We start from the raw sequence: 26,640 nt of genomic DNA on the forward strand, positions 1-26,640 counted from the left end.
AGCTTAGTAGACATTGTCTTAGTTTAAACAGGCTCAGTAAAGAGCAGCCTGCTACCAAATCAGAAGGGGACAGCAATACAAAATGGACATTAATCACAAGTGAAACCTGTCCAAGACAGTCACCCAAAGGTTCAACTTTGGCGGCAGCTGTATGTCTTGTCACGCCCACTAAGTTACTGAAACTGACATGCCACCCAGAAAAACAGCCCTGCTTTTTCACCAGATAAAACTGGGGTCACTGAGAGGCAGGCAGCTAGCAGAGGAATTTAAACAGCTTTAGATTGCAGAGAGGAGCAGGTGAGAGTCTAAAAATTCCTACTGACATGCTAAGAGAGGGTGGCAGGGGCGAGGGCAGAGGAGAAGCATGCAGATAGGGGCAATCTGTGCTTTCAATGACAACACCACTGATTAGCACTGGCGTTGGTCTGAAAACGTGTCGCAACACTAGAAAAAAATAGCACCAGTATTCCAGCCACAGTGCAACCAGTGCCAGCTTGCTAGTTTATATAGGGCTCAGGCCCTTAAAGAACAGGGGGTTTGATCCCCACGAAGTGCATCTTCTTTGGCACATTTGCTGCCACCAGTACAGCTGCACTGTTGCTATAAAACATTTTTTGCGGTGCAGAGAAGGCCAAAGATCCTTGGCTGCTGTCATTTCTGAAGGGGGAGCACAGTGGTGTCAGACATCAGAAAGACAGGGGAGGAAGCTGGTTCTCAGGAACACCTTCCCCTGATGGAGTCCTGAAATACTAGCACCTTGAGAAAAGCATAATCATCCACAAGTGGTAGGTCAGAAACTGCAGAGGAAGAAGGCTCCTCATCTAGTGCAAATTGCCACAACTCCATTGAAGTAAATAAAGCTAAACTAATTTATCTGAGCTAAGGATCTAGCCCTCAGTCTACAGGTCAGGTGTGATCTCCTGAAGTCTGGGGATGGGCTAAAAGGCAGAAAGGGCTCTTTCCTCCCCGCAGCACCTTGGATGGCACAGAAAGCAGACAGAACCTTGAGATCAACAACAGTCCAGACAAGATCAGCATTGTTTACAGTACAAACCTCTGATCATATTCCACTACTTGTAATGAACGAAAACCACAGACTTTACAGCATGAGGTTTGCTCATGAAACACTGATATTTGTAATCCAGGGTATATTTTGGAACAGTGAACCCAACCAGCTGCTCCCCACTTTTGACTAAACTTGTGTTTCTATATGATAAACAAGAGCACATTTAGAAAATCAGTAGGAAGTGCTAGCGCAAACAGACATGGAGAGTTCCTTTCACCAGGACAGAAGGTAATCTGTCTAATTCAGATTCTGGACCCATTTAAAGGCCTACTCTAGACTGGGATTTAAAGGTGTGATGTTAGCATGTTAGTCAAGAAGTTTAGAAAATCTACTGCAGCCAATGCACATTGCTAGTAACATGTCTTAAAATGGTAGAGGCAGAGTACACTAGACTTTAAAAATGTGTTAGTTAGCATGTTAGATAGTCCCTGGGCGAAGGCAGCTCTCCTCCACTGGTGGAATTAGGAGCATTCACAGGTAGGGGAATTTCAAGTCAGTTTTTGGTAAATTGTAACAAGCTCTAGGAAAGAAGCAGGAGACATGAGAGCTGCCTGGAACCACTCTCCCCAGCCCAGTAGCACGGTCACTGATGCTGTACAGAGCCCCAAACTGAGCTCTCATTTCTTGCACATGTAGGAAGGCTACAGATTCAGTTCTTAGACCTTTACTGGGCCTACAACTCTCTGCAAATCACAGACAGTGAAGGTAGCTAATTCCTTGGGAGTGGCACACTTCAGAGTCCTTCGGTGCTGCTGGAAGAGACAGGGCACCCCGTCACTCAGCTTAGTACACAAACAAGCGGGTTATTGTCAATACCACAGAACATAGATGCTGCAAACACAGGGGAGGAAAGAGAGTAGGAATCCAGGAAAGGCAGATACCTGACCCCAAAGGAATAATAAATGGTGCATGAGTCGTCAAGGTTCAGAGGAAGCAAGTAAAGGAGAACAAACTGTACCACTCTGGAAATGGGACCGAGCAGACTGATCCAATGAGAAAACTCCAGAGGCTGCTACCTTCTCAAAGGGTGAATAAAGGGTGGAACAAAAGGCACATCCTCCCCCTACCCTACAAGGGAATTTAACCAGATGGGAGCAGGTGACATTGGGTGCTAGTGTCACACCTTGAAATCCTAATCTAGGACAGGCCTAGGAATTAATTTAAGGCGTTAGTAAAATCCAAGATCTGGAAGTTGAAGCTAGAGAAATTCAAACTGGAAATAAACTTTTAAACGGTGAAGGTAATTAACCATCGGAACAGCTTACCAGTATGTGTGGTGGATTCTTTGTCATGGAATGGCTTTCTGAAAGATACACTCCAGTGCAACCAGAAATTATAGACTTGATGCAGAGATTACTGGGTGAAATTCTGTGGTCTGTAGGCATTAGACTGGATGATCATAATGGTCCCTCCCTTATGGCTTTAGAGTCTATGAAATTTATGAATGGAAGCTGGGGAGACTGGAGCAGAAGTTTCCTTCTCGCCACTCAGATCATGGTGGAGGTCCCTCGGACCAGCCCAGGGAATGTCAGAATCATTGGGGTTTCCTATTCCGTAAGACCTAAATTTAAACATAGAAGCTAAATCCCCTTTAACACAGAAGAGGGTGGTGTTCTTTCAGCTCAGTCACTTCTCCTCTTCAGCCTCTTCCATCAAGGTAGAACAGACCTTACCTTCACAGTGTGCAGAGAAACATACCGCTTACCCTTCAATTCTTCCATGGGTGATGAGCACCCCCACTCGCCTATCATATACACTTACCCTTCAGTGACAAGGAAAACTGCAGCATGTAACTGATTTTATTTTTAGCCAAAAGAGCTAAAACTCCTTCATGTGCCCAGTGAGAGAACTAATTATTACCACAATCATTTGCAACTCACTTTGGGGTTTTGTTTTCTAAACTTGCATGCTTTGTTTGGACAGTGGCCAGGACAGGATTTTTGTTGCTGGCACAGACTTGTCTTGAAGGAGGATGTACCTCTAACAAGAAAGCCCTCCTCTCTGACCCTTGAGGGCAGTAAACCACACTGGCATGTTTTCAACTTCATAAAAGATCCTTGAAATGAGGACGGACGAGCGAAGAGGGGGAGGGATAGCTCAGTGGTTTGAGCATTGGCCTGCTAAACCCAGGGTTGTGAGTTCAATCCTTGAGGGGGCCACTTAGGGATCTGGGGCAAAAAATCAGTACTTGGTCCTGCTAGTGAAGGCAGGGGGCTGGACTCAATGACCTTTCAAGGTCCCTTCCTGATCTAGGAGATTGGTATATCTCCAATTATTAAAGAAGAAGTAAAGCAAGACATTAAAAAGGAACATTGAGATGGGAGCACTCCCCCTCTCTAGCAGGAAGGTGGTGGAGTCAGTTCAGAATTAACTGTATTGATACCACATACTAGTACTAGAGCCCTGCAGGAGGACTGGGATCCTGCAGGACCTGCTACCATAATTGCAGGAGTGAGTAAAATGTATTTTGTTGCAGGCCAGATTTGTGGGAAAACACTAAATCTCTCATCAGTTTGTTAGAAATACAAATTCAGCAATGTAAAGCAAGTTTGTTTATTTTTTAAATATTAAAACCTTTATTTTTAAATTTAAGTAGGGGATAGAAAGATTTGATGTCTATTGTAACAGGAGTTAAAGCTTTTTTTACATGGTTTTAGAAAGATTTGTTTTATTCTTTTAGTGATAAAAATTGTGTCTGAATTCAATTTTACAGCAGAACCTCAGAGTTAAGAACACCTCGGGAATGGAGGCTGTTCGTACCTCTGAAATGTTTGTAACTCTGAACAAAACGTTATGGTTGTTCTTTCAACTGAACATTGACTTAATACAGTTTTGAAACTTTATTATGTAGAAGAAAAATGCTGCTTTCCTTTTTAGTAGTTTATGTTTAACATAGTACAGTACTGTATTTGATTTCCTTTTTTTGTCTCTGCTGCTGCCTGATTGCATAATTCTGATTCCAAATGAGATGTGTGGTTGGCTGGTCAGTTCATAACTCGTGTTTGTAACTCTGATGTTTTCTTTATATATATTCACTGACCTTTTTCTCCCCCCGCCCTTTCTTTTTTTTTTTTTTTTCTCAGTAGCAGGGGATAATCACTCTCTAGCGGAATCTAAGGATTTTGTAGGTGGGAGCGGGATAAAAATGCAAGAGCAGGTGGGAGTGGGAGAAGGTATTGCTGGGTGGGACAGGAGCAGGATTAAAAAAAAATACTCCCGGGCAGGGCTCTACAGCCTACATCAAACAAAGCAGGGACAGCAGAAGATACACAGTGCATATATGTATTGCCTCCGAAAGTTCAGAGAAAGTTAGCATCCATCTATCAATTCCCACAAGAGCGAAGTCAGACTCCTCCTCTCATGGTTCTCATCATGAGATAAGATCTCTTCACTGTTACAAATCCCAAGAGAAGATTTAGGTGAGGTCCTCTCAAAGCAGATAAACAAAAACAATCCCAGCAGAAAAAGGGGGAGGGGGGGCGCTCTGTATTCCAACCCGCATATTGAATTCATTGGCCTTCTAGAGGCAAACCTTACATGCCAAGTCATCATCCGCTTCCCCCAAATAAAGGAACACTCAAAGAAACACACGGTATAAGGGGTTACAAATATTCAGACTTTATTATAAATAAGAAATACTGTTTTATACATAAAAAACTGAAAGTGTTGCATTTTGTTCACCGCCCCAGACAGCAAGACCACAGATTAAGGCAAAAGCTGAAGTGAAGGCACATATGGAGGAGGCCACAGGCAAGAATAAAATGAGGGAACTGTTGTGTGTTCCCTGTGACAATCAGCATTCTACCAGCAGCCTTCTTGTCATCACATTATGCAAAGAAATAACTGGACCTATACAATGAGATAATGGGGCTGTAAGGCAGTAGTGTATTAAGAGATTGCTTATAAAGATCTTTTTTTAAAAAATAAAAATCTGTTAAAAACAGCTTAAGAAAAAGTGAAAAGCCAGAAACCTTACGCCTGAGGTCAGCCAGGGCATGGTGTTGCCTCTTTGTATCTGCTCTTTCCACAGCCTTGGCAGAGAGGTGACATGGTTAGGAGGCAGCCACAGGACCAGAGCAGCCAGCCAGGAAATACTGATATCTTCCAGAAAGTTCCAGAAGTGCGACGGGGGAAGGCAGCTCTCCTCCACTGGTGGAATTAGGAGCAGTCACAGGCAGGAGAATTCCAAGTCAGTTTTTGGTAAATTGTAACAAGCTCTGGGAAAGAAGCAGGAGACATGAGAGCTGCCTGGAACCACTCTCCCCTGCCCAGTGGCACTGTCCCTGATACTGTACAGAGCCCCGAACTGAGCTCTCATTTCTCACACATGTAGGAAGGCTACAGATTCAGCATTTAGACCTCTACTGGGCCTGTAATAGTGCTGCAACTCCCAGGAGCAAAGCCACAACCATCCAAAAGCAGCATCTCACTTTCATTAGTCAGAAACAAAGATGGTAATTGGTTTCTTATGAGCTACACACTTCAGAGTCCTTCGGGGGGCTGGGGCTGGCTCTGGAAGAGAGGCTGGGTGCCCCATCATTGGGCTGCACACACAGGCAAGCGGGTTATTGTTAATACCACAGAATAGAGATATTGCCAACAGAAAGGAGGGAAGAGAGCAGGAGCCTGGCCAGGGGAGATGCCTGACCCCAAAGGAATAATAAATGGAAGAGATATATGGTGCATATGTAGTGATGGTTAAGAGGAAGCAAGTAGAGGAGAACAGACTGTGCCATTCTGGAAATAGGACTGAGTATATTTACACACACACACAAAAAGATAGACTTCCTCACTCTATAATCATGATAAAACAGACAGACACAAAACAAAAAACCCACATTCACTCAAAAATATCAATTTGAAATAATTAATAGCACCAGTGTGTGTCAGATAATAATTTCTTCCCCGCTACGCAAACGTACAAAGTTGCATAGTGTTTAAGAATAGATATATATGGATCTCAAAGGCAGGGGGTGTCAGACTGATCTAATGAAAAAACTCAAAGGGAAGGAGTTAAAGGCAACCCCTCCTCCCAACCAACAAGGTAGCTTAACTAAGTGGGAGCAGGTGACATTGAGTTGGACAGAAATTCTAAAGAGGCAGCAGTGGCAGCTGTGTGAAATACTGCGCGTGCTGGATATCTGCCATCAGAGCTAGGCCTGAACAATCTGTGTTGCAGCATTTTAGGAAGACTGGGAGATCAGCAGGAAAACAGGGATAGGATGACTTTTGACTTGGACAAAGGCAAGCCTGCTACTGTAGTGTAAAAATACTATCCTCTGATAGCAAGAGGATGGAGAGACAGACCCTTACATCTCTATCTTAGGCACCCATTTTCTACCTGAAGACATCAACTTCATATTCAGACAGACTAACTGGTAAGAGCTCTCTGCTTTCTTCTTCAAAAAGATCTTAGTGGCTTTAAAAAAATCTGTCTGTCTCTCTCTAACCCTGGAAGTTTTCTTTTGAGGCTCCTAGTGACTATTACTGAGGAGATCAGAGCTGATCACTTGCAAGATTCCCTACTTGGAGTATTAGATTAGGCAGCTGTTCACAGATATGAGACAAAATTTCTAGTTTATAGGCCAACAGTAATGTTGAGACCTATCACCCGATTCCTCTCCCTTTCTTCCCTCAAGCTCTTCTTCGAGGCTGTATATCTTTCTCAGTAGATGGATATACTGCACTCTAGAAAGATGCTAAACCATTTGGTAGATGGGTACAAAAAATTTTGATTGGCCACTAATTTACGTAGATTTTTTAAAAAATGGTTAACATTTGGGGAAGGGGATTAGTGTTCTTTATGAGTGCAGCTATACTGGCCATTGTAATAATACTTTGATAGCCAACCCTTTCCTTCATAGAGACAGTGAACTCTGGGACTGAAGAGGTTTTAACATGTTAGGGGGAAGAGGAGAAAAAAGGAGAGAGAGTTTGCCCCACTGTACACCGGCTCACGTGGTCATTTCTGCACCGCAGTAAGAGTAGTCCAAAACATTTCACATCCTTGTGCAAATCAAAGGGAAGTGTATATGAGAGAGGGGCAGAGGTGGAGTGTTGAGGAAGAGAAAATTTATTAAAAAACCCTTTGATGCCCCAAAATGGATATTTAATTTGCTTCTCTTTAAAACTTTGCAACTTTTCCTGATTTGGAAAGAAGACAGCAACTGTGAGCAGCGGAGAGCTGGGGATTCGAAGAAGGTACTCTGTGTGTTAAGGCACTCCATAGCCAAACAATTGCTCCACCAGTCACTGGGGGAATGCCCCCCACCCCCAGCACACCCTTAGGGTTTCTCGATGGACGGGGTGTTGAAACAGCCAGACGGCAAGGTCTTCTTGATATCTTCCAGGTTGTTAATGTCTTTCAGGATATCCTCAATGTCCCTGTTGTAGGCCTGTATGGCTTCGTCCTGCCGCCTGGCTGCATCCTCCAATTCGGTCACTTTCCGGTCCAGGTCACTATCTTTCATCTGATCTTTGGCTGTGTTCAAGGTACCCTCGATCTCATTCAGTTTGTTCAAGTCCACTGGGTCCAGTTGCCCTAGAAAACCAGCAGTGCACACAGTGAATTCCACTAACACTTCATGAGGCTATTGTCTGCTCTCAAGCTCTTACCCAGCAGAGGGCAAATTATGGATTAATACAGTGGAACCGTCTTACAGTGAAATAACTGTTTTCACAGAGCATTAATACTAATTGGAATTGCTACTGGCACTTTCAATACCATGAAACAAAGCAAAACTACCATTACACTTCACAAGGTAGAATTTCAGATTAAGTGGGTTCCTCTGTATTTGGATGCAAACACCACACTTGCCTGAACCCACCACAAATAAATAATACGCCTATCACCCAGTCTCTATACTTCATGGGTAACAGCTGACTTAAATGATCCTAACTCACTGCACACACTGCAGGCCAAGTCTTCTGCTGCTTTATACAAGCTGAGGATACGGCCCTTTTTGTTTTCAAGACATTTTTAAATGTTGTCTTTAACGTAATTCAATCATAAAAGGTCAAATTCTGTCTTGCGGGTTCTTAACACAAGCTTCACTTCCATAGTTTATAAGGTTATATGATCCCTATGAATGAATCACAACTGTGCAATATACGGCTAATTACTCTCTACTTGTCGCTGGGCTAGGGCTTTGCAAACATAGGAGGGATTTAGCAAATCCTAACTCAAGCCTGTGGATGTAGCAGAACTTGGAACTTTTGAAAAAGTCAGGCATTGATTGTGAATATCCGTTCTTCCGACAAGCTGTTCATGGCACAAGGACAAAACTCCAGGGTGGGCAGTGTGGGGGGAAGAAGAGGGTTTAATGAGTTAGGGAAAATATTTTCCACTGTAATTAACTGATGTCCTGTTGCCTTTAGAAGGCTACGGTAGTGTCTAAAGCCAGCTGATGCTCTCATTTTACTTCCAATGTCTATCGGAGAAACTCTGTTGGTGGCCCCCTTTGTAGGTGACGGTGGCTGAGAGAGAAGAGGGTGGAAGGGACTACCTTCCCTCTCAACCCTTCATTTCAGCTCCGAACAGGAGCTTTCCCTTTCCTGAAGGAGCCAGGGCATGCTTGTCAAAAGGGCTCTAGACTTCTCCAAGCAGCAACATTAAGACCATGAACCTATTTATCCAAACAGGAGCTAGAGGGCTTTTCATCATTTCTCTACTCTCCTTCTCTGCTGGGGGACCATCATAGGAGATGCAGTAACCAAAACGGGTATTTAAGTCTCCAAAAGCTGAAAGGAATATAATCTGAGCACAGGAAATGAATGAGGACAAAGAGAGCTCCTCACATACACACACCAGCCTTCTTTGTACCTTAAGGGCCAACAGTCTCAGACACAGCAAAACTGGAAGAGTCACATCTGCAATGCTCACACAAAGCAGCAATGAACACAGCACATACACAGTGAGTCTTGGAGGATAACCCACAAAAAACTGATTCAGAAATAAATAATTTAATGGACCATTAGATGCCAAGCTAATCCAATTGCTACTTTTTTCTAGCTTCTGCAATAAAACAATGTTCTGAAGAACAAGGCGTGTGTGTTTAGGAGCAGAATTCTGCTAGGAGTGGCGAGAGCTGTAAATTAGATATATACCTAACTGTCGCAGAAGGTCATTAATGACGGTGAGCAAGCTGTTAACAGAGTTCTTAGCTTTTCTCGCATTGTCTTCTGCCTCTTGGGCAGCCTGTGAAGCCTGTAGAAAAAGAAGTGTGTGTAAATGCAGTGATGTCAAAGTGGTCAGGATCATAATGGATTTGCCTCTCTGCATCGCAAAGCTTCCCCACCCAATGCTTGCCCTCCTAGATCATGAAACTTGCCCAAGGACACAAAGGGCTAATCTCATGTGTCTCTACACACTGTTTTGCATCCCTGACTCCTCTGTTTAGGATAATCCCCAACCCCTTTCAATCTTAGATCTGAATCACAGCTTGGATGTGTGAGTGTGGAGAGCAGGGCAATACAAAAATGAAATTACTTCGCCTTCCATAGGAAAACTAATAATGGAGGAGGCTTCCATTGGACAACAGAGACCATACTGGGCTGCAACCATTCTTTTGTTTAGAGATGGGGCAAGTCTTACGTCATGGAAGTCTGTCTCCAGACTATAAAGTTGTGTCAGTGCTCTATAGTTAAAGTTACAAGAGGCATTATATTCTAATCCTGTTTTTTTCCTCTCTCTTACAAAACTTAGTTAAAAAAAAAAAAAAGGTCACTAACTGAACTTGAGATCCAAACCAGATGTTTTTGCAACAGGACAGTCAATAAGATACTAAGAATGACAGAGCCAACACACCAACTCTCACCATTGATACCAGTATCCACTCTTCTTACTGTCCCACGCACTGCATTCAGCTCCTAGAATAACTCACCATGCCTGCCATCATCATATCCTGATCAGCATCCTCCTGCTTCCTCTTCAGCTCCTTCTCGGCATCTTGCAGCTGTTTCAGCATGTCATCCACTTCTTTGTCTAGCTCTGTCGCATCAGAGAAAGTCTTGTCGGCCTCAGACTTTGTACTGGCAGCATTCTAAGGCCAATGTAGATAAAAGGTTCAAAAAGGGTGGAACACGCAGGATACAAAAGAAAAGTCTTCACCCCTTTTTTTCTCCTATAATGCACCAGGGCAAGTTTCTCTGCTGTATGTGCCATTTCTGATGGGAGGCAAGCTCAACCACACAATTCAGCAGTAGATTTCACACCAACTAATCTCACTCTCTGGAGTTTACACAGTGGGTAGTGAAAACCGTGTTAGCTCACCGTGGGCTTAACACAATTCAGTAGGGCAGGAAGTGCATAGTCCCAGCAGGACAGACAGGAGCAGAAAGAAATTTACTCAATTAATTTCACTACTTCACAAAGAGTGACTCAAATGGTGCTGTGAGTCTCACCTTCTGGACAGAATTAGCAATTTTCTCAGCATCGTCTGCTTTGTTCTTGGCTTCCCTGGCATCATCAGCAGCATTACCAAGCGCCAGCTCTGCTTGCCTTGTCTTATTATTGGCCTCAGCAATGGTTTGAGTAATGGCAGGAATCTTCTTTAATGCCCCCTCGGCGGCTGTCTTGTTATCATTCACACGCTTGTCAAAATCTGATAAAAATTCAGGCATTGTTTTGCGTCCTGCTCTGGAAGGCTCAGACACTTGTCAGGCCAAGAAAACTTAGCCAGCAGCCTAGCAAGCAGCCCAGCCTATGCTACCTTTAAATTGGAGGGAAGAAGAACGATAGGGGACGGGGGGGTCAAGTTGATCAATGCCTTTGAAAGGAGTGCTACGGTTTCTGTTACAAGAGACACACACGCTGGTGGTATCACAGGTATTAACCCAGGATGTACTGACTGCACAAGTTTATTATTGGCCTTCTCCCTTCTAGCAAATGCAATGCTCCAAGCTTCCAGAATAGCAGTGACTGCAGATCAGGGGGGTTTGAGGCTCAATATGCAGACTGCATAGTGATGCTAAATTATAAGTGGAGTCTAGCAATGTAGGCTGATGGTCACTGTTGAATGAGAAGTTAGTTTCCAGGGGCGAGAGCTTAAACCACACAACTCCCTAAACAAGTCTGCCTCTGATGGAAGAAGCCTGGTCATTATACAAACCATGTACAGATATTGTCCCTAGAGATCTCTCGTATACCTCTCAGGTTGCTGAGAATGTCATTGGCCTCCTCTAGCGTCTCTCTTCCCTTCTTGGCAGCTTCTTCAGCCAGAGCTTTGGCAGCATCTGCTCGGGCCAGCAGCTGGTCGGCAGTCTAGAGATACATAACACAGCTCAGCATATTCTCATCTTCTGTAGAACAAGATCTAGCCATGCCACAATGCACAGTGGCCCTGCAAATCCCAGCCCAGTACAAAAAAAGGCTCATTACCGATGATGGACTATGCTTATTCTGCAACCATATAACACATTCAAGGGGTACCTGTCCCCATGACACAATATAGCACAGTCTGCTGTTGCTCATGCCCTCAAGTGAGAATCTCAACACCACTACATTTTCACGAGCTTTTCCTATCTTGTGTTCAGAACCTGCTGTTTACTCTCTCCACCCACCGTGATGTCCACCAAGTCAGTTATTAGCAGTATAAGAATGTTTGAATCTCTCAGATCTGGTCTGTCATTTGCTTCCTTAGGGTCACTTTAGGAAGTAAGAGCCTGCACACCCAGAACTAACCTGTTGTTCAGTCCTTCCTTTCTCCAAGAGATTCTTCACTTCCAGCTCCTTCCCTTTCATGTCCTCTCTCAAATCCTCATAATCCTTCAACTTCCTGTCAATGAGCTGATCCAGCTCCTCTGCTTCCTTCTTGATCTTATTTGCTTCATTCTGTATGTGGAGATTGGAAACAAAACCAGCTTCTGTGAACATAACAGAACTTCTTTGCAGGGAGACAACAGATACACTGTGCACTTTCTAGTGCTCAAAAGAGACAGAAGCTGCAGCTAGACTCCTAGTGTTCAGTTATTACTACACCTCTACCTTGATATAACGCTGTCCTTGGGAGCCAAAAAATCTTACCGCGTGATAGGTGAAACCACGTTACATCGAACTTGCTTTGATCCACTGGAGTGTGCAGCCCTGTGCCCCCTGGAGCGCAGCTTTACCGCATTATATCCGAATTAGTGTTATATCGGGGTAGAGGTGTAATTTGCTACTAAAATTCCTAACAGGATCAGGGCCCCACTGTGCTGAATGCAATACAGAACACATATAGAGACAGTCCCTGTGCAAGAAAGCTTACATCAAACTCTCTTCTAGTGTGTGTGTGTGTGTGTGTATGGTGGTGGTGGGAAGGGGAGGGGGAGAGGGAAGTGGGTGCGGGGAATGGGAAAGGGGACAACTTAGAGGGCTTGGCATTAGGTCTGAGATTCCTGCGTTCCCTAAAAGCAGGTGACTCTGTCTTTCATCCTTTAAAAATGGATAAATAGAGAAACATGCGGTTTCCTGTGTGCACGTCTTTTTGAGGAGGACTGAAATGTCAAGGTCCTGACTACTCCATACAGACAAAAATTACATGGCACTTAAACTTACAGGTGTTAGGCTCCAGTATTGTTTGCAAAGTACTGAACAAGACATTAGTAATTTATCACACCAGTTCCGGGTTGTGAGTTCAATCCTTGAGGGGGCCATTTAGGGATCTGGGGCAAAAATCTATCTGGGGATTGGTCCTGCTTTGAGCAGGGGTTAGACTAGATGACCTCCTGAGGTCCCTTCCAACCCTGACATTCTATGATATTTGCCACCATTGATCTTTGAACACACTGTGCATGTTGCTTGACTCAGATACCTCTAGACCCTTGGAGTCCACAGCAGGAAGACTGGTGAGATTAGCATAGATCTGCAGGGCCTTATTCCCAGCTTCCTCTGCCTCCGCATGCACCTTATTAGCCTGTTTCTCTAGATCTCGAGAAATGTTCTTTGCTTGATTATACCTAAGAGACAACAGAGTATCCAGTTAGCCTATGATTTCATTCTTTTACTGACTCAGCAAAGGAGGGATAAAACTGTCTTGGCAGAAGTGAAGACAGAAGTTGAAACAGAGAACTCACATGAAACGTACTTCTTAAAAGCAGGTCCCTCCCACCAGCCAAAGCACAGAGGACATCTTGTTTTAAGCACCATCCCCCTTCCCCACTCAAACCACGAGGAGAATAATCTGCTTTCTGTTACGGACTCACTTCCTGTTGAGCTCATCTATGTCACTCGCAGTTTGGTTCTCTCCTGCCAGTGTCTTCAACAGCAATGTATACGCCTCTGTGGATGTATCATTTGCTGCCTTTGCTATGCGCACAATATCATCAGCTTCTTGTTTGTGTCTGGGCAATATTACAGAGGGAAAATAATCTAATTAGAATTACCAGCCAATTTTATTCCCATCTAACACTCCCCTTCCTCTCCCAGTACCACAGTTAGGGTGCTAATAAAGAGGTGCTGTCTCCCCAACCCACTGCCAACACACCAGTAAAGCTTGCGAGGGCAATTGCAGGGTATTACTAGGATTTTACATTGCGTTTAGGCCAAAGGTTGCTCTCGTCAGTAATACTCATATACAGCTCTGATGGCTACAGGTCCCCAGAATTCAATGCCCCATCATTGATCCAAGCAGCTGCAACTTCATATTGAGCAAAAGGAGGCTTGCTCTGTTTCAGGCAAATTAAGGTTAGCCTTCCATTTCCCAGCAGGGGCCCACTGAGCCTTCAAGAAGGCAAAAACCAAGTGCCCTACCCTTACATGGATGCTTTGTACTGGTACACCGGGCCTTACCGTTCAGCCAGTTTACGAGCCTCTTCTGCCAAGAGTGTCATGTTGTTTGGGTCACCACTGGAGTCTGGTGGGGTAATGGACTGAAAGCAAAATCAAACATCCTTTCAGAAGCTATTATTTTCCTTTTTTTTTTTATTGTCACTTTAATTATTCATAGTCATGGGTTGCAGACTTAATGTGACTGCTCTATTTCTCATTTCTTATATTAGTTTGCAAAGTCTGAGATTTTTTTGCATAGGTTCTTCCCCAAAAACAAATGCTCCAAGATTGTGTTTAGGATGTGCGAGTGTGTGAGAGAGAGAGAGAGATTGGGGAGCACAGTGGGAGGCAAAGTGGTTACCGAAGTCCTTGCGGGTTGTTGATGAGTGCTGGGATATACACAGCTCACCCAGTGTACAATGGAAGAGCCAACAAATCTTGTACAAAGATAAACATGTTTCCAATTCAAGTGCTGTTATAAACTGCAAGTAAAAAAAATTTAAAACTATGAAGAATACCAAGAGTTTCCTTTCAACTAGTAATATTTTTCCCATTTGTTTGTGCCACACACACTAACCAAACTTATCCTCAGATTTATGAGATTCTCTAAGACGTTAAACACACAATGTTACAACCCAAGCTCAGTGCTAGTTTGTGATGAGGGGCAGAGACGAGAAATGTCCTCAAGACGTTAAGAAAAGACGGTTACTCACCTGTAGTAACTGGTGTTCTTCGAGATGTGTTGCTCCAATCCATTCCAGTTAGGTGTGCGCGCCGCGCGTGCACGGCTTCTCCGGAACTTTTTCCCCTAGCAACCCCGGCGGGCGGCCGCTGGGCGCCCCTGGAGTGGCGCGCTATGGCGCTAAATATATACCCCAGCCGGCCCGTCCGCTCCTCAGTTCCTTCTTGCCGGCTACTCCGACAGTGGGGAAGGAGGCGGGGCTGGAATGGATTGGAGCAACACATCTCGAAGAACACCAGTTACTACAGGTGAGTAACCGTCTTTTCTTCTTCGAGTGATTGCTCCAATGCATTCCAGTTAGGTGAATCCCAAGCCTTACCTTAGGCGGTGGGGTCGGAGTGAGACGTGGCGGAGTGTAAAACCGCGGAGCCGAAGGCTGCGTCGTCTCTAGACTGCTGCACCAACGCGTAGTGGGAGGCGAAGGTGTGGACCGAAGACCAGGTAGCCGCTCTGCAGATGTCCTGGATGGGGACATGGCTCAGGAAGGCGGCGGACGAGGCTTGCGCTCTCGTAGAGTGAGCGGTGAGTCGGCATGGAGTCACGTGAGCTAGCTCGTAGCATGACCGGATGCATTGGGTCACCCAGGAGGCAATGCATTGAGTAGAGACTGGCTCGCCTTTCATGCGATCAGCGACTGCGATGAAGAGCTGGGTGGAACGCCGAAAAGGCCTTGTCGGTCGATGTAAAACGCCAGCGCCCTACGGACGCCGAGGGTGTGGAGCTGTTGCTCCGGGCGGCATGGGGCTTCGGAAGAAGACCGGGAGGAAGATGTCCTGATTAAGGTGGAAGGCCGAGACCACCTTTGGTAGGAAGGCCGGGTGAGGCGGCTGCACCTTATCCGCGTGGAAGACGGTATAGGAGGGCCCACCGTCAATGCTCGTAGCTCCGAGACTCTCCTTGCCGATGTTATGGCACCCAGGAAGGCCGTCTTATAGGAGAGGTAGAGGAGAGAACACGTGGCCCTAGGCTCGAATGGAGGACCCGTGAGTCTGGCCAGGACGAGGGTCAGGTCCCAGGTCGGGCAGGCGGCGCACCGGCGGGTACAAGCGGTCGAGGCCCTTCAGGAAGCGGGAGACCATCGGATTGGCAAAGATGGTCCGACCCTCCGCCCGGGACGAAAGGCGGACACCGCGGCGAGGTGGACTCTCAAAGAGGAAACCGCCAGACCCTGCTCCTTAAGGTACCATAGGTAGTCCAGGATGGTAGTGATGGGTACCACGAAAGGGTTGAGCCCCTGCTGGTCACACCAGAGCGCGAACCTCTTCCATTTTGCCATGTATGTAGTACGGGTGGAAGGCTTTCTACTTTCAAGCAGGACCTGCTGTACGGCTGCCGAACATCCCTTCTCTGCATGGGTCAACCACGCAGGAACCAGGCTGTAAGGTGGAGAGATTGCAGATTGGGGTGGAGGAGTCTGCCGAAGTCCTGTGTGATGAGGTCCGGCCACAATGGGAGGGTGATGGGCTCCCGAACGGAGAGCTCGAGCAGCAGGGTGTACCAGTGCTGCCGCGGCCAGGCCGGAGCCACGAGTATCATGGTGGCTCGATCCCTCCGAAGCTTCTGGAGCACTCTGTGCACTAGCGGAAACGGAGGGAAGGCATAGAGGAGGTGAGTCTGCCACGGATAGAGGAAGGCGTCGGACAGAGATCCCGGCGAGTGCCCTCGGAACGAGCAGAACTGGAGACACTTCCTGTTCGCCCTGGAGGCGAAGAGGTCGACCCGGGGAAACCCCCACCTCTGGAAAATCGTGTGTACCACGTCGGGACGGAGGGACCACTCGTGGGAGAGAAACGACCTGCTGAGGCGGTCGGCTAGCGTGTTCTGCACTCCCGGAAGAAAGGACGCTTCCAGGTGAATGGAGTGGGTCACGAGAAGTCCCAGAGGAGGATCGCCTCCTTGCAGAGGGGGGACGAGCGAGCTCCGCCCTGCTTGTTCACATAGGCTAGAGCTGTTGTGTTGTCCGTGAATACTGTCACCCAGCGGCCTTGCAGGTTGGTCCGAAAGGCGTGACATGCAAAACGGATCGCCCGGAGCTCGCGGACATTGATGTGGAGAGCGAGCTCCTGGGGCGACCAGAGGCCTTGCGTGTGAAGGTCCCCCAGGTGAGCCCCCCAACCGAGTGCCGAGGCGTCCGTGGTCAGCGTCGCGGACGGACGAGGAGGGTGGAACGGCACCCCAGCGCAGACGATCTCTGGGTCGAGCCACCAGCGGAGGGACTCGAGGGTCGGTCTCGTGACCGTGACCACCATGTCGATGTGGTCGCGGTGCGGGCGGTACACCGATGCTAGCCACGACTGGAACGGACGGAGGTGGAGTCGCGCGTACGCGGTGACATATGTACACGATGCCATGTGACCGAGGAGGCGGAGGCATGACCGCACCGTCGTGGTCGGAAAGTTGACCAGCTCCCTGATGAGGGAGACCATTGTCAGGTGCCGAGACCGCGGCAGGCAGGCGCGGCCCACCGAGGAGTCGAGGATCGCGCCAATGAATTCCACCCGCTGTGCTGGGAGCAGGGTAGACTTCTCGGCATTGACAAGCAGTCCGAGGTGTTGAAAGAGGGACAGGATTTCCGCCACCTGTCGCTGTACTAGCCCCTGCGACTGCCCCCGAATCAACCAGTCGTCCAGATAGGGGTAGACATGGATCTGGCGCCTGCGAAGGGCTGCTGCTACCACTGCCATGCACTTTGTAAACACCCTCGGTGCCGTGGCAAGTCCGAAAGGTAACACGGCGAACTGGTAGTGGTCTTTGTTGACTAGAAACCGAAGGAAGCGCCTGTGAGGGGGGTAAATTGCGACATGGAAGTAAGCGTCCTTCATGTCGAGGGCGGCAAACCAATCTCCCGGATCCAGAGAGGGAATGATGGTCCCCAAGGTGACCATGCGAAATTTGGGCTTGAGCAGGTATTTGTTCAGCTCGCGAAGGTCCAGAATAGGACGTAACCCTCCTTTCGCCTTGGGGATAAGGAAGTAACGGGAATAGAATCCCCTGCCCCGTCTGTCTGGAGGCACTACCTCTATGGCACCCACGCTCAGTAGAGTCTGGACCTCTTGCAGGAGGACTTGCTCGTGAGATGGGTCCCTGAAGAGGGACAGGGAGGTGGGTGGGAAGGAGGCGAAACAAAATGCAGACGGAATCCCGACTGCACAGTCTGAAGAACCCAGCTGTCCGATGTTATTCGGGAACAAGAAGGACGAAAATAGGAGAGGCGGTTTGAAAACAAACGGGGAGGATCCGAGATGGAGTGATGGGCGCCCGGCGTCCCATCAAAGGCCTGCTTGGACCCTTGCGGGCCCTTGGAAGAGGCCTGGGACTGGTTGCGGCGGTTACCCGAAGGCGCCGGTGATTTTGTCCCTGGCGTCTAGACGTGTACGGACGGTAACGCTGCTGCGGGAAGGACCGAGGGGCCTGTTGCCGGAAAGACCTGCGTTGCGGAGCCGGCGTGTGCATGCCAAGAGTTCGTATGGCGATACGCCCATCTTTCAAGGTCTGTATCCGCGAATCGGTCTTTTCGGAGAATAGGCCTTTCGTGTCAAATGGCAGGTCCTGCAGCGTGTACTGCACCTCTTGTGGGAGCGTAGAGGATTGCAGCCATGAGATGCGACGCATCGCCACCCCTGTCGCTATTGTCCGCGCCCCCGAGTCCGCCGCGTCGAGGGCCGCCGTAATGGACGAGCGTGAGGACGTCTTTCCCTCCTCGAGCATCGCTGAGAACTCCTGGCGGGAAGTTGTCGGCAGAAGTTCGGTGTATTTTGCCAGGGATGTCAAGATGTCAAACACATACCTGGCCAGGAGGACCATCTGGTTAGCTATGCGCATCTGCAGGCCGCCCGCGGCGTAGACTTTACGGCCTAGCAGGTCCATCCTCCGGCGTCCTTGGATTTGGGCGCGGGGCGGTTGACCGTTCCGTTCACGGCCATTCACAGACTGCACGACAAGCGAGTCCGGGGTTGGAGTGCGGTATAAGTACTCATAGCCCGTAGGGGCTGAGTACTTCGCTCTACCCCGCGCAGTGGGGATGGACGCGGTGTCTGCCAGAGCGTGGCGCGTTCTTTTGTATGGTCTTCACAAAGGCAGTGCCACGCGCACTGGAGTGTCGAACCGACCACATTAGTTATAGGGTCCTCATCCTCCTGGACCTCTGCCACGGAAGGCCCATGGCCGCGTCGCCACCCGACGGAGTAGTTCCTGGTGGGCCTTGAGGTCAATGGGGCGGGTCTTTAGCAGAAGTCCCAGCCACCGCCGTCCGGGGCGATGGCGAGGACATTGCTTGGCCGATGGCCTCCACTGGAGGGGCCGTCAGGCGCCTCAGCCAGGCCAGGCTGGACGGGGCCTGGTGGTCCCGCGGCATCGAGGGCTCGCGGGGTGACTCGGAGGCGACTGATCGGCGCCGGGCACCCTGCGCTCCGCGGCGATGTCTCGTGGGGGAAGCGGAATGCCTTGCGCTTCGTGATGACCCCAGGGCACCCAGAATCCCCACTGCTGAGCACCTTGCGGATGGTCGTGTGGGGTTGGCGGCAATGAGCCGGTGCCGTCCGCGCCAGAGGCGACCGATGCCGGACGAGACGGCCAGGGTGGGGCGGAGCCCGAAGCCGAGGCTTGCGGAATACTGCCGGATGGTCTGGAGGCCCGGTGTCCGTCCGTCCGGTACCGGGAGGGAGACCTCGACCAACGGCCACCGCGGTGCCGGGAGCTCGACCGGTTCGGGAGCTCGACCGGGAGCGGACCTGCGGTGCCGGAGCGGCTGCGGGAGGTCCGGTGTCGGGAACGGTGCCGGGACGGGGACCTCCGGCTGCGTCGACGCGACGGTGATCGGGACCTTGACCGGTGCCGGGAGTGCGACCGGTACCGGGATGACGATCGGTACCGGGACTGCGACCGGCGGCGAGATGGCGAGCGGTACCGCGATGGGGAGCGGTGCCGAGATCTCGACCGGCTGGACGGCGAGCGGCGACGGGTCCTAGAGCGGGACCGAGAGTGTCGTCCGGGCCGGTGGTCCACAGAGGGAGGTCGGACCAGCCTCGCCGGTTTTCCAGCTGATGGAACAGCCCGCACCGGGCGGTGCCGGGGCGGAGGCTCGGTGCCTCTACGAGCTGAATTAGCTCGTGCGGCAGAGTACGTCTCCGGCGCCGTCGGCAGCCTTGGCTCAACTCCGACGGCCCGGGGCGCGGCGGTACCGGACTCGACGGACCTGGCGGAGTCAACGGCCCAGTGTCTGCCTTGCGCGCGGTCACCACTGGGGGCGCAGGCGGCACAAGCACTTTAGCTGAGTCCTCAGCACGGGACTTAGCTATGGCTTTGGCGAGTCTACGCTTCCTCGCCGGCGAGAGTGAGCGGTGCCGGGTCTTCTGCGCCGGGGGTGGGGCCTGCGGGACCTCGGTACCGGGGCGGCCCGGTGCCGCTGGTGCGCTCTGAACCGAGGAGGTCCTCGGTGCCGGCGTCGCTGGTGCCGCCGGTTGGAGCGACGCTTCCATAAGTATCTGCTTAAGCCTGTGGTCCCGTTCTTTGCGTGTCCGTGGCTTAAAAGCAGAACAGATAACGCACTTGTCGGTGCGATGTCCTTCTCCGAGGCAACGGAGGCAAGCGTCGTGTGGATCTCCAACGGGCATAGGCTTTTGGCACACAGCGCAGGGCTTGAAGCCCGGTGCCCTGGGCATGAGCCCGCACCGGGGAGGGAAAAGGGGGGGAAACCCCCCTTAACCAACTACTATCTAGAACAACTACACTAAGACAACTATAAGAACTGAAACACTAACTATACAACTAACTATATATATACAAAAAACGAAGAGTGAAGCTAGGGTGGTGGAGGGCAGAGAGCACTCCACAGTTCCGACCGGCCGTCACGGGCGGTAAGAAGGAACTGAGGAGCGGACGGGCCGGCTGGGGTATATATTTAGCGCCATAGCGGCGCCACTCCAGGCGCCCAGCGGCCCGCCGGGGTTGCTAGGGGAAAAAGTTCCGGAGAAGCCGTGCACGCGCGGCGCGCACACCTAACTGGAATGCATTGGAGCAATCACTCGAAGAAGAACCTTATTCTACTAAAAAAAAATGGAAGACACTACACATTAAAGAGCTTGTGTCACAAAACACTCACCACATTGGCAACTGCCATCTTTGCCTTCTCTAGCATATTAGAAGCTACTTCAATCAAGTCTTCTGTGGCCTGCACCCGTTCTTGGGCTTGCTCAGCTAGGCCTTCAGTCTCCCTCACTGTATTTTGGATGTTCTGTAATCGGTCAAGCTGGCTTGCCAGAGTGCTGTTAATTTCCTTGAGACGATCCATCAGGCCCTGATCCACATCTGAGGCGAACAACATAAAAAAGGGAGGAAGCAAAATTAATTACACTGGGAGCATGAATTGCAGAAATAAAACATTTGGTAAGCTGCTGCCGTCTGCAACATGTTGGTAGGTTAATCCCTTGTTGAAAGGGGTCCAGAAAAGCCTTTTAAATGAGAGGGTAATTGGTTTACGATCCAAGTCATTATGAGAATGTGCATAAAACCCAAAAGAAACGAAGACGCCTCTACCTTCTAATGGCCCTGCTGGTCACTAAGCGTTTGTGAGCACATTTGGCCAGAATTTTGAATGCAAGACCTGGCACATAAAGGAGGTGGATAGTTGCTTTTCAAATGAATTATGTTCAAAGCATGAAACAGTTGTTCCACCTATTCTATTAGGGCAGCAGTTTGCAAATTTTGGAGCTGAGCCCCCTTTTGAGTTACATTTTTTGATTGCACCTCCCTAACCAGACAAAAATAGACATGCAAAAATATGCTTGATAAACCTATCAGAGACCTTAACACAACTTTAATTATATTACCCACACCTGTAAAGTTTCAAATACACTGATACTGACCAATGGCACAGCCAAAGCTTCCTCAACCTTGCAGCCAGGCTGCAACAATAGGGCATGGCCAATACCTGCCCCTCCCTACTTGGGTTTTTAGGGTGGAGGAAGGTGCATGCAATGGTCTCTGGAGGTGAGTCAAGGGTGGAGGTGATGCCCGGGCCCCACCACGCAGGGCTGGCAAGAGCTACCCCACCACCCCTGGAAAAAGATGTTTCTTCACACTCCCCCTTAAGGGTGTGTGCCCCAGTTTGAAAACTGTATTAGGTTCAAATTCTATCAAAAAATGCACAGACAAAGGGGCAAGCATAAGAACATAAGAACGGCCGTAATGGGTCGGACCAAAGGTCCATCTAGCCCAGTATCCTGTCTACCGGCAATGGCCAATGCCAGGTGCCCCAGATGGGAGTGAACCTAACAGGTAATGATCAAGTGATCTCTCGCCTGCCATCATCTCCACCCTCTGACAAACAGAGGCTAGGGACGCCATTCCTTACCCATCCTGGCTAATAGCCATTAATGAACTTAACCTCCATGAATTTATCCAGTTCTCCTTTAAACGCTGTTTAGTCCTAGCCTTCACAACCTCCTCAGGCAAGGAGTTCCACAAGTTGACTGTGCGCTGTGTGAAGAAGAACTTCCTTTTATCTGTTTTAAACCTGCTGCCCATTAATTTCATTTGGTAACACCTAGTTCTTGTATTATGGGAATAAGTAAATAACTTTTCCTTAGCCACTTTCTTCACTTCACTCATGATTTTATATACCTCTATCATATCCCCCCTTAGTCTCCTCTTTTCCAAGCTGAAAAGTCCTAGCCTCTTTAAACTCTCCTCATATGGGACCCGTTCCAAGCCATGCACTGCTCTCTGCTGTGCAGAGAGTAAGGAATCTTCACACCCAGGCTCCAAAGCTGCTTTGCAACCACTATTGCATACCTGAGATGCAACAGCCTGCACAGCTTGTTCTCCTGCTCCACAAGGAGGAGAGTAACAGCTGGCAGATCTACACAGCAAAAGATTCACCAGCCTGGTACCTTCCCCATCCTAAAGATTTCCCAATCACATTCCTGGGTAGAGAGCCCCACTGGATCTGGGTTCTGCAATGCTATAGGAGGTAGAAACCTCTGCATGGCCTCCCCAAACCCTGCCCTAATTCTAAAACTGATAAGTAACATGATACTATTACAGTTCTTGAAACAGTGACTAATCATATGGATATGGTAGAATACCAAGACACAGCAGGGCCACCCAAGGAGAGAGTTAGCTTAACTAGGTTTTGGGTTTTTTAAACCAGACCCTTAACATTATCTTAATACTGTGTCCTATAAATACACATGTACACATTTGGTGCATAAAGTGAGATTAATTTAAAAAAAAATAACAGCAACATGAAGGCTGATAAATCAACTACAAAACAAAAAAAAATCCTCAGGAAAGCCAAGAGTTAAGGTTTCTATAGCAATGTTGCCTTGGCCATATTACACATCCTGGAGGTTTTAATGTGAACATACAACAAGATTTCATTTATTAAACTATATATTCAGACAGAAAATACTACACATGCACAAAGTGTTCAAATTAATGTGGTTTAGGAAATAGACATGAGGTTTTTTGAGTCCCTGTTCTCTCAACTTTAATGGTGAACTAACCATTTATGCATTTAATTTGCCTTTTCTTTATTTCAGAGAGGAGCAAAAAAAAGCAAAAAACCCAGAGCTCTCCCTACTACACTAGTGCACTTTAGCTTCACAGCCTTTCCTGAGATGCAGGTAACCTAAGGGTAAGTCTACACAGCATTTTGGACTGAATGGGCTTGAGGAGAAGTGGGACTCATTTTAGCACTCTACATACACCTTTGGAGACAGCACTTTGAAGCTATGGCTTGGGCTGGAGCTCAGCCCTCCCAGGGCCCCAGTGGCTCAAGCCCAAGCCCAAGCCCCAACTTCGAAGTGCTGTCTATTGAGTTATCTTTAGCGCACCAGCATGAGCCCCACTATCCCAAGCCTGAGGCTCCCACTAGCTTCAAAATGCTGTGTAGACATACCCTAGGAGACCCCAAAGGTAAAGTGACCCCTGCATGCCCAAGGTCAAGCTATTTAGAGTCTTAAGGAGCCACAAGACCCCTCAAACAGTAACAATGGTGAACATTTAAACACTGAATTGACTTTTGTAAAAGGGGAATTATTTACCTCCTCAAGTGAGTGCTAGGAAGCAAACCAACCAAAGACCCAATCCTATGACCACCTGTGCACTTGAATCACTTACGTAAGCAGGTCATATAGTTCCAGCACCAAGCACTACAAAGAACTATTACCCTAATTTCTGAAATGATTGTGCACATTTGGGAAGGTTTCTCAGACAGCATGGACTTGCTCCTCCTATGCCAGCCAGCACACAGTCCACCTTTAGTCCCGGAGTTCAGTGCAATCACTCACATAGTGCTGGACATCCAACAAGAGTCTCAGACCAACAACTGTCAATCCAAACTACAACCTCCTTGGCTAGTGGGTGTGTCTTCAATTGGTCAGAGGACATGGACTCAAGTGCCAGCACCATGCAGATGATGCAGAGGCTGACCGAAGCAGATACCCTTCACTACCATATGACCACACCACGGCCACCAATATGGCTTCAGTGCTGGCATGGGATCAGCTCATGGATGAACAGTGGCTGACTGAAGCTGAACCCAAGCAAGACAGAGGTGATGCTGGTGGGCAGCGGAAAGCATTTAGAAGAATGTGCAGCCATGGCGCAGTCTCCTTTGGTTGAAGGCAAACACCCACAATTGGTCAATTAAGAGTGTAGTTTAGGAGTACTCCTGGATTTCTCACCGACACTAAGCTCTTGCACAACAGCACCTGTGAGTACAGCTTTCTACCATCTCTGGTTGGCTAGGAGGCTCCTTTCCATCCTGGCAGACAGCGACACGGCTTTGGTCATACATACCTTTGTCACTGCCTTCCTGGACTACAGCAATGTGATATGCCTGGGGATGAAGCTATCAGCCCCTAAGAAACCCTAACTAGCACAAAATTCTGCAGCATGTGTCATCCTCAACAGGGGCTATTAAAAACACATCAAACCTGTCTTTGGCTCTCTATACTGGCTACCCACAGTCTTTATCTTCTAGACCTTCAATGGCCTGGGCCCAGCATATCTTTTAAAGATTGCCAAAAGCTCCAGGATGAAGACCATGGGTGACAATTCAGCTCCTTGTGCACCATGGAACTCTCTACCAAGAGGGTAAAGCTTGTCTGTGTAGAAAACAGAGCTTCTTCCAAGGCTGGACTGAGACTATGGAACAAACTTGCACAGGAACTAAGAACCACCACAAGTCTCATTCCTTTCTGCTCCAAGCTCATGGTGTGTGTTTCTTTGACAACGGTCTTTTCTAACAAATGCACAACATGTATATTTAAAAACATGCATATACCCAATGTAAGTCACGTCACTTAGCAAACTGCTGAAAGATGCAGACGTGCTAGGGTGAGGAGGGCAGCACAAGAACCTACAGAGAACGGAGCTTGACCAAACCCGGAAAACATAACCTACTCATCTCTGGGCTAAGACCAAACAAGGAATGTTTAGGGCCAAAGAAATTACTTTGGGAAAACTATGAGCAACAACGGGAACATTGCTACTGGTGAATACTATGAAAACATACACATCCCTACATTAAGGGTATGTCTATTTTTAAACAAGCAGAAAGATTTTCATAGTTAATCAGTAAAAGCCTCTTTAAAATTAGTCTCTCCTCTGTGTGGGCCAGTTGTCTTTTTGTCGGTTTTAGACAGCTCTTTATTTTTGTTTATTATACAGAGCCATGAATATTGTCAGGAGTAAAATACAACCATCCCCATGCACACTTCCCCAGCCGTGTTTTGAAATGTTCACAGCTCCTGAAGCAAATTATGTGGTAACAAAAAAGCTTTGTTCCCCTAATGGACTAGGAATACAGCAAATCGTTAGCTCCATGGCACCCTTTGTCAGACCAATTCAACCTACCTTTGCTGTTCTGTGCATCTCGGAGCAAGTCCATGACATCTCTCTCTGCCTCCTTCAGTCTGTCCTCAAAGGCCTGATCAGTCACTGTTTCATCTCCTGTACCAAGGTTTGCTATAAGATTTTCTAGCTCCTGCAACCTCTCGCGTTGTTCTGCCACCTAAGCAAAGGAGATAAAGGGACAGAAATAAACAGCCTCCTTCCAAAAGCTGACACACAAAGTACTTGTCAGTTGTTTCAGCTTCCAGGAGGTGTCGCTCAGACACCGTGTGAGAATCTCCATGCAAGTACATCTAGATCCATGTCTGTCTCTCTCGGAAGAGTTCATCCCCTAGCAAGCAGCAGAGGGGTATGCTACTTGGTGTTTGTCAGCCTCCAGCAGTAATAGGAGACAAGCAGAACGTTGCATTGCAGGTCTTACCTTATCTCTAACCAGTCTATAGCACGCAGGACATTCTTGACAGCCAGGCCAGGACCGATTGTAGAAATAATTCTCTTCACACTGGTCACAACGATTCCCCACAAAGCCTTCCTTACACTCACAGCGACCATCCTCCTTGCACTGTAGGGAGCGAGAGCCCTCGGTGTCACAGTCACATGCTGCATAAAAGTTAAAGCATGAGACTCAGACTGGCTGGGAGAAAGACAGACCGAGAACTGCTCTGAACTGCAGACTATTCTCCGAAAGAACACCACAGCAGCACACAGTTTGAGGCTTGACACTTCTGTGCACTGTATCAGGCAAAGCGCAAGATGTAACTTCTCAGTTTGAGACACTATTCTCACCAGTGCCCCACAAACTGACCTCTCTGTATTGGTCCATCTCATTAGAATGATCTGCAAATAGTTAATTTGCTCTCACAGTACAAGGAAGTTGAAAAGAAGAGGTAGATCCAGCCCTACATTTGTATCACATTTACACTTTGTTTCTTCTCAGGACTCAGTCAGCAACTTACGGGCACATTCCAGAGTAGAGACGCAGGAGCTTAGAGAGCAGAAAACAGAACTGTTTTGGAAAAATATTCAGAGCAAGTGTTTATGCCAAAAAGAAGTAGATGTCTACAAGTAAATGCAATCAGAGCCCCCCAGAGACAGAAAAAGAAACTCTTACAAATAAATCAAGATTCAAAACACCCTCACTGGGACCAGGTCTCAACCACTGTCCGGGATGTGGACACAATAAGACAACCCTTGTTTGTCACATTAAACATGGAGCTAGTGAAGTGA

At 48.2% G+C, this 26,640-nt stretch overlaps 1 protein-coding gene across 1 annotated transcript in view; it reads right to left on the reverse strand.

Annotated features, from left to right (window-relative positions):
- Positions 1-4,661: 4,661 nt before the first annotated feature.
- Positions 4,662-26,640, reverse strand: part of LOC120394264 (laminin subunit gamma-1-like) — a 131,227-nt gene continuing 109,248 nt past the window's right edge. Inside the window, exons 17-28 of the mRNA XM_039518499.1 lie at positions 25,835-26,013; positions 25,417-25,573; positions 20,657-20,862; positions 13,836-13,915; positions 13,250-13,387; positions 12,859-13,003; positions 11,748-11,897; positions 11,213-11,327; positions 10,469-10,668; positions 9,949-10,107; positions 9,173-9,272; positions 4,662-7,607 (exon numbers count right to left, since the gene is read on the reverse strand). Of these exons, the coding sequence (XP_039374433.1) occupies positions 7,351-7,607; positions 9,173-9,272; positions 9,949-10,107; positions 10,469-10,668; positions 11,213-11,327; positions 11,748-11,897; positions 12,859-13,003; positions 13,250-13,387; positions 13,836-13,915; positions 20,657-20,862; positions 25,417-25,573; positions 25,835-26,013 (1,886 nt within the window). The 3' untranslated portion in view covers positions 4,662-7,350. The remainder of the gene's footprint in view (positions 7,608-9,172; positions 9,273-9,948; positions 10,108-10,468; positions 10,669-11,212; positions 11,328-11,747; positions 11,898-12,858; positions 13,004-13,249; positions 13,388-13,835; positions 13,916-20,656; positions 20,863-25,416; positions 25,574-25,834; positions 26,014-26,640) is intronic.

The sequence above is a fragment of the Mauremys reevesii genome, unplaced genomic scaffold (assembly GCF_016161935.1).
Source record: "Mauremys reevesii isolate NIE-2019 unplaced genomic scaffold, ASM1616193v1 Contig45, whole genome shotgun sequence".
Taxonomy (NCBI): domain Eukaryota; kingdom Metazoa; phylum Chordata; order Testudines; family Geoemydidae; genus Mauremys; species Mauremys reevesii.